The following is a 13,126-nucleotide window of genomic DNA, read 5'->3' on the forward strand; positions in this document are numbered from 1 at the left end:
ATTATATTAATGAATGTGATAGGTCCAACCCGTCTTCGGTAAAATTTTCCTTTTTGGAAGCATAAAGGAATTTTCTGTTCAGGTTTGGTCTGGAAAGATTAGGGACATAAGCGGGAGCTCAGTGTAAAATCAATCAATCAATCGTATTTACTGAGCACTTACTGTGTGCAGAGCACTCTACTAAGCGCTTGGGAAGTACAAGTTGGCAACATATAGAGACGGTCCCTACCCAACAGTGGGCTCACAGTCTAGTGTAAAAGGTCCGACTGGCCAAGTGAAAAGACCCACAAACTGAAGTTTTGTTTTGTTTTGTTTTTATGGTATTTATTAAGTGCTTAATATGTGTCTAGAATTGGTCTAGACTCTGGAGTAGACTAAAGTTAATTGGGTTAGACACAGTCCCTGTCCCACATTGGGGTCCCAGTCAAAGGAGGATGGAGAACAGAAATTGAATCCCCATTTCACAGCTGAAGAAACTGAGGCACAGAGTAGTTAAATGACTTGCCCAAGGTCACAGAGCAGGCAAATGATCTTCTAGCCTGTAAACCCTGTATGGGCAGGGATTATCTCTCTTTATTGCTGAATTGTACTTTCCAAGTGCTTAGTACAGTGCTCTGTACACAGTAAGCGCTCAATAAATACAACTGAATGAATGAATGAATAAATGAAAGTGACAGAGTCAGGATTAGAACCCAGGTCCTCTGACTCCCAAGCCCACGCTCTTTCCAGCAGGCAGCACTGCTCCTCTTCTACAGCACACTGTTTCTTCAGCTTTCTTCAGTTTTCTTCAGTCTTCTCTGCAAGGCACATAAAAATTCCCAATTTTTGGTTTAATTCAGCATAATAGTGACAGTGTGGCTCAGTGGAAAAGAGCCCGGGCTTTGGAGTCGGAGGTCATGGGTTCGAACCCCGGCTCCACCAGTTGTCAGCTGTGTGACTTTGGGCAAATCACTTGACTTCTCTGTGCCTGTTACCTCATCTGTAAAACGGGGATTAAGACTGTGAGCCTCACATGGGACACCTGATCACCTTGTAACCTCCCCAGTGCTTAGAACAGTGCTCTGCCCGTAGTAAGCGCTTAATAAATGCCATTATTATTATTATTATTATGATATTTGCTCAGCACTTACTCTGTGCCAAGCTACGTGAAATATCGCCCACGTGGACGAATATTGCCCCTAGATGGCGCAAAAGATTCTCTATCTTTCTAAATTTCTAAATTTATCAGTTCATCATCATCATCATCATCAATCGTATTTATTGAGCGCTTACTGTGTGCAGAGCACTGTACTAAGCGCTTGGGAAGTACAAGTTGGCAACATATAGAGACAGTCCCTACCCAACAGTGGTCTCACAGTCTAAAAGGGGGAGACAGAGAACAAAACCAAACATACTAACAAAATAAAATAAATAGAATAGATATGTACAAGTAAAATAAATAAATAAATAAATAGAGTGATAAATATGTACAAACATATATACATATATACAGGTGCTGTGGGGAAGGGAAGGAGGTAAGATGGGGGGGATGGAGAGGGGGACGATGGGGGAGAGGAAGGAAGGGGCTCAGTCTGGGAAGGCCTCCTGGAGGAGGTGAGCTCTCAGTAGAGCCTTGAAGGGAGGAAGAGGGCTAGCTTGGCGGATGGGCAGAGGGAGGCCATTCCAGGCCCGGGGGATGACATGGGCCGGGGGTCGATGGCGGGACAGGCGAGAACGAGGTACGGGGAGGAATTTAGCAGTTCTAAATTTCCGTTAGCGTGACCAATTTCTCATCCTCAGAAGGGTGAGCAGAACAGGGAAAAACATGCTGTCCCGCTAAAACTTTTTCTTATAATCCTGTGTGAGGATGTTGCAAAGGACATGGAAGGTGATCCCCTAGGAAACCCATTCAGTTCAAGAAACCTAAAGCAGGTTTAACGATTCTGAGGACATCTGCTGGAAAAATTCAGCAGAACTTTAGAAATCCTGGTTCCTCAGAATATTTATCACTGCTGGGCAGCAGTGACATGGTAAGAGTTGAGAGAAGAGACTCGATTTTACCGTGCAGAAGAAGGCAACGGTAAACCCCTTCCGTATTTTTACCAAGAAAACTCTGTGGATACACTACCAGAAGGACTGCAGATGGAGACGGGGCGTTCTGGGAGAGAGGTGTCCATGGAGTCACTTTGGGTCAGAGACGACTCGACGGCATAAGACAAGACAAGAAAAGTTGGAAGAGTTTCCTAAAGTCAGCACAAGGCTATACTGTTAGCCCACTGTTTGGTAGGGACTGTCTCTATATGTTGCCAATTTGTACTTCCCAAGCGCTTAGTACAGTGCTCTGCACATAGTAAGCGCTCAATAAATACGATTGATGATGATGACCTGCTTTTAAGCCCGGAGCCCAGGGTTATCAATCAATCAGTTATACATTCTGTGTACTTCTTGTGGGCAGGGCACTGCATTAACCATATTTACTTAGCACTATGTGCAGAGCACCGTACTAAGTGTTTGGGAGAGTATATTACAACAGAATTAGCAGACACGTTCCCTGCCCAGAATGAGTTTACAGTCTAAAGGGGAAGACAGACATTAATATGAATAAGTACTTTTCAAATAAGTAATAACTTATAAATGAGAATTAAGCACTTACAATAGGTCAGGCACTGTACTATGCACTGAGGTAGATACAAGCTATTCAGGTTGGGCACAGTCCATGTCTTACACAGAGCTCACAGTTTTCGTCCCCCTTTAACAGATGAGGAAACTGAAGCCAGAGAAATTAGGTGACTTGCCCGAAGTCACCCAGCGGAAAAGTGGCAGAGAGGGGATTAGAACCTTCTCACTCCCTGCGGTCTATCCTCTGGCCCACTCTGTACTAAGCACTTGGGAGACTACAATATAGCAGAGTTGGTAAACATGTTCCCTGAGCTCACAGTCCATAAATTATGAATATGTTCATAAGTTCTGTGGGGCTGAGGCGGGAGTGAATGTAATGTGCAAATCGAAGTGCAAGAACGATGCAGAAGGGAGTGGGAGAGGGAGAAGAGAAAAAGATGACTTAGAGAAGGCCTTTTGGAGGAGATGTGATTTTAATAAAGCTTTGAAAGTGGGGAGAATGACTGTCCATCAGATATGAAGCGAGGGGGTTCCAGGCCAGAGGCAGGATGCCTGCACCAGAGAAACCCTACCCTCTGACAGAGGTTTTCATTGGCAGCCCAGAGCTAAAGGCCCTCAATGAATTCTGCTCCCTTGCATGAATATGGTTAGAAATAGTGGTAGTGACACACTCATTCTCCCAGTCTACTGAACATTGAAGAAATATCACTGGGAATCCACACTATAGCCTGCTTCAGGTCATTTTAGGACCTCAATCCCAATCTCCCTTGCAGCAGTGTGGTGTGAAGGAGACAAACAGCAGCAGCAGGAGGAGGCCTCCATAAAGTTTACACTGTTGACTGTAGTGATTGCTACGGCTGAGGTGATTAATACTGTAAGCTTGATGTGGGCAGGGAATGTGTCTGTTTATTGTTATATTGTACTTTCCCAAGGACTTAGTACAGTGCTCTGCCCACACAAGGAGGATCCTAATCCTCCTCGACCTCTCAGCTGCCTTCGACACTGTGAATCACCCCCTTCTCCTCAACACGCTATCCTACCTTGGCTTCACAGACTCCGTCCTCTCCCGGTTCTCCTCTCATCTCTCCGGCCGTTCATTCTCAGTCTCCTTTGCAGGCTCCTCCTCCCCCTCCCATCCCCTTACTATAGGGGTTCCTCAAGGGTCAGTTCTCAGTCCCCTTCTGTTCTCTATCTACACTCACTCCCTTGGTGAACTCATTTGCTCCCACAGCTTCAACTACCATCTCTACGCTGATGACACTCAAATCTACATCTCTGCCCCTGCTCTCTCTCCCTCCCTTCAGGCTCGTGTCTCCTCCTGCCTTCAAGATAACTCCATCTGGATGTCTGCCCACCATCTAAAACTCAATATGGCCAAGACTGAAGTCCTTATCTTCCCTCCCAAACCCTGCCCTCTCCCTGACTTTCCCATCACTGTTGGCGGCACTACCACCCTTCCCGTCTCACAAGCTCACAACCTTGGTGTCATCCTCGACTCCGCTCTCTCGTTCACCACTCACAGCCAATCCGTCATCAAAACCTGCTGGTCTCACCTCTGCAACATTGCCAAGAGCCACCCTTTCCTCTCCATCCAAACTGCTACCCTGCTGGTTCAATCTCTCATCCTATCCCAATTGGATTATTGCATCAGCCTCCTCTCTGATCTCCCCACTTCAATCCATACTTCATGCTGCTGCCCAGATCATCTTTGTGCAGAAATGCTCTGGGCATGTTACTCCCTTCCTCAAAAATCTCCAGTGACTACCAGTCAACCTACGCATCAGGCAAAAACTTCTCACTCTTGGCTTCAAGGCTGTCCATCACCTCACCCCCTCCTACTTCACCTCCCTTCTTTCCTTCTACAGCCCAGCCCGCACCCTCCACTCCTCTGCCGCTAACCTCCTCACTGGGCTTTGTTCTCAACTGTCCCGCCGTCGACCCCCGGCCCACGTCTTCCCCCTGGCCAGGAATGCCCTCCCTCCGCACATCCGCCAAGCTAGCTCTCTTCCTCCCTTCAAAGCCCTACTGAGAGCTCACCTCCTCCAGGAGGCCTTCCCAGACTGAACCCCCTTTCTCTCCCCCTCCCCATCCCCCCTCCCTACCTCCTTCCCCTCTTCACAGCACCTGCATATACGTTTGTACAGATTTATTACTCTATTTTACTTGTGCATATTTACTATTCTATTTATTTTATTTTGTTAATATGTTTTGTTTTGTTTTATTTTGTTGTCTCCCTCCCCCTTCTAGACTGTGAGCCCATTGTTGGGTAGGGACCGTCTCTATATGTCGCCACCTTGTACTTCCCAAGTGCTTAGTACAGTGCTCTGCACACCATAGCGCTCAATAAATATGATTGAATGAATGAATAAATACGATTGAATGCATGAATGAATGAACCATGTTGTGCTACTGGATTCTGAACTATGAGGAATCTTAAACTCTGCTCCACTAGCCACAGATCTCCACTACTCTTTTTCTTGTACATTTACCCTTGTGCTTGTCTTTTACGTTGCTTTACTCTTTTAACCGATTCATCTTTCCTTATGTGTCTATGGCCAGTTCCCTGTTGCCACTTTATTTTTAGAATGTGAACACTTTGGGGACCTGGGTCCAGGCCAAATCCTCACCCACACATTCTTTCTCAGCGTTTAGAACAGTACTTTCCACCCTGTAGTTCCTTAAAGCCAGTACAACTACTACTTAGCAGCTCACTGTCCAACAGTGCCCTTGTTGATAAGAAAAATCAACTTTAAAGAAAGTCCTTTGGAAAGTTGGCAGAGTATGGCAGGATTGTAATGTCAAGTACCAGACCAAGCTGAAGATTGAAAGGGCAGCAGTGGTGTGAAACTTCTATTTGGCTAGACCATTTGAACTTATTGAGAACTTAGTACAGTCTTCTGCACATAGTAAATGCTAAATAGATACCACTGATTGATCACTATGGATATGGATTGGAGAAGCAGCGTGGCTCAGTGGAAAGAGCATGGGCATGGGAGTCAGAGGTCTTGGGTTAGAATCCTGACTCAGCCACTTGTCAGCTGTGTGACCTTGGGCAAGCCACTTAACTTCTCTGTGCCTCAGTTACCTCATCTGTAAAATGGGGATTAAGACTGTGCACCCCACATGGGACAACCTGATCACCCTGTATCCCCCCCAGCACTTAGAATAGTGCTTTGCACATAGTAAGCGCTTAACAAATACCACCATTATTATTATTATCTCAAATTCAACTTCTTGAACTGTCTCACCAATGTCACTATAACCTACATGGAAACATAAAGCAGCAGAACAGAATCATCATCAGTAAGGTCTTGATACCTTTCTGGACCAAACTTAGGACTATTACTGTCTTAGTGGTCTCAATGGGGTCATTGCTGAATAATGCAGGCACCTGAAATACATCCCTGGGTAACTCAAAAATACTTTCAACCTCTGCACACTGCTTCTTTGAAAGAGTTCAACAATGAGTTAGCACATGCTACAGAGAGCACCACCTTACCTCAGTGTAAATGTTGGTGCATATGTTATAACAAACTTGCATATGCAGGAAAAATAAGCATCACAATCTGGCCAACCAGTGGTGGTTGTTAAAGTAGATTTGGTCATAATGCGGGCAATAAGGCATAATACATCCAATCCAACTTGTCATCTTTTACCAGATGTATGCGTTTCTGTTTACGGAAAATCTACATCATATGTGACCAATATCCCAGCATACATTATTAGCTGGTGAGGCTGAAATCCTCTTCTTGATGAAATTCAGATGTGGCTCAGGAGTTTCTGATAATTACTCAACGTATAGAGCACTTGGGTAGTCTAAGGGCGCAGATTATACTAACAACTTCTCACATTCACACACAGACACAGACACACACACACACAGAGCAATTGTTGGGGTTCTGTGGGCTGTCTGAGACGAGGAATGATTGAGAGCCATTCAGTTGAATAAATAAGCTATCATGAGGCTTATGTCATAGTTGAGAGAGGAATCTGCTGTATTATGATCAAATCTACCTTAAACTATTGGCTGGCCACTGGTTGGCCAGAGTGTGATGCTTATTTTTCCTGCATATACAAGTTTGCTATAACATATGCACCAACATTTACATTAAGGAAAGGTGGTGCTCTCTATAATATAAACTCTTTCCTTTCACTTACATCCTTTCCAAAGCTCAGCACTGCCTATGCTTGCAAACCTCCAGGAATCATATAACCAGCAAAACCATGATCTTTGGGCATCACTTCTTGTCTCTGAGGGCTGATATTGTGTCTACCAACTCTTTTGAATTTTCCCAAGTACTTAGTCCAACCTTCTGTATAAAGTAAGCTCTCAATAAATACCTCTGATTGGTTCCCCACTTCTGCAAGTTGGCTTTGGGCTAATTTTTCCCACCTGCTTAGGCAGGTGTCCTTCCATCTCCATTAACCACTGTCCCATCTCCTCCCACCAAAGAGGTCCCACTCTCTGGCAGCTTGCATCACAATGGCGAGCCTCCTCTTTCAATCCTGAGGATTCTCTCAAACTGCATCCCAAAATTTCCAAGCATTAGGACTTTTTCCAGTTAACTCCCTCACAGAAGAACAACCAAAAAGATAGGTATCTTCTATCCCCCAACAGAAAGTCCCCTAAGACACATCCAGACCCATTACTTACTTTGCATAGTAGTCATCAGGTGGAATCACCTCCTGAAAGAACTGGAACTGGTACAGATAAAGTCCAATCAAGTGCCCAGCATTGAAGATGGCCATTAACACACACAGACAGCTGAATATCAGCGGATCAAAAGTTCGGCAGAAGGACCACCATGTGCATAGCCCCAAAAACACAAAAAAATACACAGATGAGGTCAAAGATGGCAACATCATACCTGAAAGAAGAGAGAAAAAAGGACAAAATCATGTCAACATTCAAAAACACTCATGCAATCACAATATGCCCCATTTAATAGCTGTACATGAAAGGACCATATAAGGACAGGGGAAAAATTGGGCAAGGGAGAAACCATCGGGAACATTGCTCCCACCCAAATCCCACTGAAGTTTGGTTGTAAAATCATCTCTTTTGCAGATTGGTTGTCCCTTTAGTAGTAACTCCATGCAACTCAATTCAACAGAATTGTGTCCCTTCACCATTTATGTGTTTTTTGGAGTTTTTTTTCCCAGCTGCTGAGAAGTCATAAGTGAATTTTGTTTCTAGCTTCATCTACCTGAGCCCTTGAGGACCTTCCACAAATACCAACCTGATGAGCCCAGTAAAACAGTCACGACAACTTTCCCGCCGGTAGTTATGAGGTTGCCAACAAACTCTTTCAGTTTAGAAGCAAATGAAGCCAGCCTACGCAGAATTTTTAATTTTGCCGTTTCTTCAGTCTCCCCTTCACCACTGCCTCCTGTATCTAAATCCTCTTCATATATCAATGCATCATCAGAATCCAGTTTTTCTTCTCCAGTCTAAATGAGGAAATAAATGAAAAAGAAAACAATTAGGAGGCATGCCTTGCCATAAAGCAGAATATATGGGTTATAACTTTAGTAATCAACCCTACAACACTTACTTACATACCTGTAATTTATTTATTTATATTAATGTCTGTCTCCCCCTCTAGATTCTCTGCTTTTTATGGGCAGAGACATGTCTACCAACTCTGTTGTACTGTACTCTCCCAAACACTTTGTACAATGCTCTCCACCCAGTAAGTACTCAATAAATAGCACTGATTGATTATGTGCTAACTTCGTGTTAAGCACTGGGGTAGATCCAAGGTTATCAAATTGGAACATCCTCTGTCCCCCATGGGGCTCAGTCTACTCTACCTCCATTTTACAGATGAGGAAACTGAGGCTCAGAGAGGATAAGTGACTTGATGAAAGTCACACAACAGTAGGCCAATGGCAGGACTGGGGCTAGGAACCTAGTCTTTTGATTCTTTGTTCTGTGCACTTTCCACAAGGTCATTCTGTGGGTCACAGTGACAAAACACTCCAGAAATCTGCCTATTGGAACTGTTAGCTCACTAGGAAAGCTCCACCTTCCTCTTCTCTTTTAAAATGGGTTGAACCTAGAAACCCTTTCAACTGGCGATGTTCAACATTTTGGTCTGTCTGTTGGCTTCCATCTCTGCAATCTGAAGCAGAAATTGCAACTCCTAGGATCTTAATTTCTCCAGATTTCGGCTGAGTCCTTTAATTTGTCTTCAAGTGAGCCAAACTGGACTTGATCCAAGTTTTGGCCAGAATCAGAACTGCACAAAGAAATTCTTTGTCTTCCTGAACATCGCCATCATCTTCATCATTCACATCAACACTGTCTTCCCAAGTTTCCTATCTCTGGGCAGACAGGGTACACTGATTAAAATGCCAGAGGAGTAGATATTTCCTACATCATTCCTTTGATCTTCAAACCAGAAGCAATGGCAAGACTTGGCCACCCTTTGTCTCTGGTATCAAATGCCATCTCTACAATACAAGTCAGGGGACTGACCAAGAAAGTGTCACATGTCTCCTCCAGGAAGTCTTCCCTGACTGAATGCATCATCTCAACAGCCACCTTAACACACATGTTACATACAGCTATTCTTAGCATTTGGGTATACCTCCATCAACATATTTATTGCATTCATTCACTTATTTCCCTATCCATTTTTCTTTATTCTTGTTACTCCAAGGATCTCTTTATCCCTCACACTGTCCCTATTAACTGAAATTAATCTAGGTCTGTAGTTCTTCCCCATTACACAGTAAGCTCCTACAGGACAGGGATCTTATCAGGTGTTTAGCACAGTGTTCCAAACCCAGTTGGTGTTCAATAAATAATACTGCTTGCTAAATTTGTGATTAACCGATGAGGAATCTGAGGCCTGGAGGCTGGCAGCAGAGGTGGGGAGAGAAGGAGTGGTTGCTTTCAGCTTCTTGTCTGTTGCTTATTCATCCAGGACTACCATTTACCCAAATCTCCAGGAAACCTCACGAGAAATGATAAATATGTTTGTCGTTTTTATGACCCTGCCAGTGTACCATGCTCTACTACAATCGTTATCAAGTTTTTGGATGGAAGAACAAAAGCACCTCTGATATTTTAAGAGAACCATATTATTATCAATATATAACTCCCAGAAAACACTTTATAGCATTTTCTTGCCATTTGTTTTTGAAGGCAAATGCAATTTTTGCTTTTGTGGGTATTAAAATGGCTCCTATACACCTACAAAACCAGTTTCCTTTTTCCAGCCAGTGTTATATCTAGCCTGAGAAATACCACCTCTATCTGCCTTTGCTGATTTCTGCACGACCACTGTCCTTTGTGCAGAATGCCTTGGCATCCATGCCTGTCCTTTCCCACCTAGCAGCCACTCACGCTCCCTTCCCAGTCACTCAGCCAGGCTCCGGTGGACAGGAGCAAAAGGCAGAAGAGAATCACCTCAACAGAACATGCTTCATGGGAACCCGCTGCCAAAGCCACTCTTCCGGTTGAAGGGATTCAGTAATTGCAGAAGAAGTCATTTATTATGGAAGCTAAACATCGTTTTTCTAGGTGGAGATCGGGCCGAGCAAGGAGAACTCCCTTTTGACATCTTGGGCTTAACTGGCAATGCCAGAGCCCTGGGCCAAATATGCTCCCCTGGTTGATGCTGTTCTGTAAAGAATTCACCTGAGGGAGCAGGAAAACAGCCATCAGGAAATAGACAGGCGCAGGCTGAGTTAGGCCTGACTGAAGTCATCTTGACTTATGATGAAAATGATCGTATTTTAGATAGGAAAGTCCCCTTGTGAGGCCTAGGGAATGGCCGTCGTCACCGACCCGTGACCAGTGTTGATCAGAAAGTCTCCTGGGGCAGCTCAGCCTCTGACATCCTTCATTATTGCAAAGGATTTGAGGTTCCTATCACAACCATGTGCCGAATAAATCTCCGAACATGCAGATCTGGGCAAAATGCTCTCTTTCCTGGGGCTCACTAAGCCGAGAGTCCTGACAGCCTGTTATTTCTTCCCCATCACTGAAGGACCATCCTACCAGCTTTAATCTCTGGCTCTGTCTTTCTCTCATACAAACACATACGTACATTCTCACTTTCTCCTCCCCAAGCTCTAACTCTGGAGATATGGGTGGGCTTTTTTTTTGTTTGAAACCACCTGCAGATATGTTTTCAAATCCAAACACTAGCAAATAAGTCCCCGCTAAAAGCCTGGCTGCAATTCCCATGTCCCAGCAGTTTGACGTCATTGACACCCAAACAGGGCAGGCCAGGGCAGGGCAGAGCAGGAAACCAAAGCTTCAGAGGCCAGTGATGTCACTAACCATGGCAGGAAAAACTTGGATCGGGGTCAGGGCTGTCAGAGGGGAAGCAGAACACCATCTTTCCAGATGCTGGTTTCCCTGATGCTGATGGATTAGCTCAGTTTGGCTGATGCACATAGTCTGGGGCAACAGCTGGTTTCGTCTTTCCAAAAGTTTTGGGCAGGGTATCCGGGTACGGCCTAACTTCCCTGAAATCTACTTGCAGCTTGGGAAGCAGCGAGGGCTAGTGGATAGAGCAAGAGCCTGGGAGTAAGAAGGACCTGGATTCTGATCCCAGCTCCACCACTTCTCAGCTGTGCAACCTTGGGCAAGTCACTTCACTTCTCTGTGCCTCAGTTACCTCATCTGTAAAATAGGGATTAAGACTGTGAGTCCCATGTGGGACATGGACTGTGTCCAACCTGATAAACTTGTATATTGGTGCCTGGCACATAGAAAGCGCTGAACAAATACTGTAAAAGAGTCTACTCACCCTTGCTTACTGACTTCAAGAGATCCTACCTCTGAGTGTGTAAAATACAGTGAACTACACTAAACCACCAAATTGAAAACCAGTGGTCTGAGCTCACCACATTTGAACCACATGCTAGTGTTTAACTTTGGGGGCTGGGGAGTAGAGTCCCAGGGTTTTAGTGAGGAATGTCCAGATCTGCTCCTGAGTTTGAGGTCCAGATTCTCTGGGCTGTTTGCTTTCAGGCTGAGGCATATTGTCAGAGGGGTTGTTAAAACTGAGAACACAAGGGTGTCCTCGGGGCAGTCTTCCTAACCCGGGAAGCAGCGTGGGAGAAAACAGCGTGGCATAGATACAGCATGGGCCTAGAACTCAGAAGGACCTGGGTTCTAATCCTGGCTCTGTCTGCTGTGTGACCTTGAGCAAGTCACTTCACTTCTCTGAGCCTCAATTACCGCATCTGTAAGATGGGGACTAAGAGTGTGATCCCCATGTGAGACAGGGAATGTGTCCAACCTGATTAACTTTTCTCTACTCCAGTGCTTAGAACAGTGCTTGGCATGTAGTAAGTGCTTAGTACAGTGCTCTGCACAGAATAAGCGCTCAATAAATACAATCGAATGAATGAATGAATGCTTAACAAGTACCATCATTATCATTACTGTTATTATTATTTAATCAGAGCTGGAACAGGGACAGCTCTCAGGATCTCAGTTCTGGCCCTGGGTCCCTAGAAGAGAGGTATTGCTACAGCTCAAACCAAGATTTTTTTTTCCAGCAACACCTTTTTACTAACAATTTAGTTATAGAAAGGCTTCAATCAATCAATCAATTGTTTTTATTAACCGATTACTATGTGCCCAGCACTGTTTTAAGCACTTGGGAGAGTACAGTACAGCACTGTTTCCTGTTCTCAATGAGTTTACATTTTAGAGGGGGAGACAGACATTAATACAAATAAATACATAATGGATATGTATATTAGTGTTGCTGGGCTGGGAGGGGGAATGAATTAAAGGAGCAAGTCAGGGTGTTGCAGAAGGGAGTGGAAGAAAAGGAAAAGAGCTCTAGGTTTTTACCAAGAATCCTTTCAATCAATCAATCAATCATATTTATTGAGCACTTACTGTGTGCAGAGCACTGTACTAAGCGCTTGGGAAGTACAAGTTGGCAACATATAGAGACAGTCCCTACCCAACAGTGGGCTCACAGTCTTTCAGTGACTGGGGCCGGCTCTCTCCCCTTTCTAGACCATACGTAGACCAGTAAATCCCGCAACTGGGGATGGGGTAAGGGTGAGAGTCTGGGAGAGAAAGACGGCAGCCAAGAGGATCCCAGAAGGGCCTGGCCTGAGGGGCACTCCAGCGCACACCAAGTGCCACTGCCCAAATGTCTAAAGACACACTTGATAAGAGATGTTCACATGTGACTGTGTATGTTAATCTGTGACTGTGTTTGTGTTTTATTTGAGCCACTCCTGCCAACACGTGCCCATCTCCCTCTTCATCCCTTCGTCTGCAATTCCACCAGGCAATCAATCAATGGTATTGAGTGCTTACTGTGCTCAGAGCATTCCATTCCCGCTTTTTTCCCTACCATCCAGTCAATCAATCAGTGGGATGCACTGAGTGCTTACTGTGTGTACAGCGCCTCTCCCATCCTCCATCTTTTGACCACCAGCCAAGTCCCCGTCAAATTTAGGACTGGAGACAACCACCGTTCCAACCTCTTCCATTCAACCTCCCTCAGCCTGCGCCTGTCTATTTCCTGACGGCTGTTTT

The 13,126-nt window shown here is 44.8% G+C and overlaps 1 protein-coding gene across 1 annotated transcript in view; it reads right to left on the reverse strand.

Moving 5' to 3' along the window:
* Nucleotides 1-13,126, reverse strand: part of PIEZO2 (piezo type mechanosensitive ion channel component 2) — a 546,102-nt gene that overhangs the window by 179,067 nt on the left and 353,909 nt on the right. Inside the window, exons 6-7 of the mRNA XM_038746742.1 lie at nt 7,839-8,049; nt 7,253-7,466 (exon numbers count right to left, since the gene is read on the reverse strand). Coding sequence (XP_038602670.1) covers nt 7,253-7,466; nt 7,839-8,049 — 425 coding nt within the window. The remainder of the gene's footprint in view (nt 1-7,252; nt 7,467-7,838; nt 8,050-13,126) is intronic.

The sequence above is a fragment of the Tachyglossus aculeatus genome, chromosome 5 (assembly GCF_015852505.1).
Source record: "Tachyglossus aculeatus isolate mTacAcu1 chromosome 5, mTacAcu1.pri, whole genome shotgun sequence".
Lineage (NCBI taxonomy): Eukaryota > Metazoa > Chordata > Mammalia > Monotremata > Tachyglossidae > Tachyglossus > Tachyglossus aculeatus.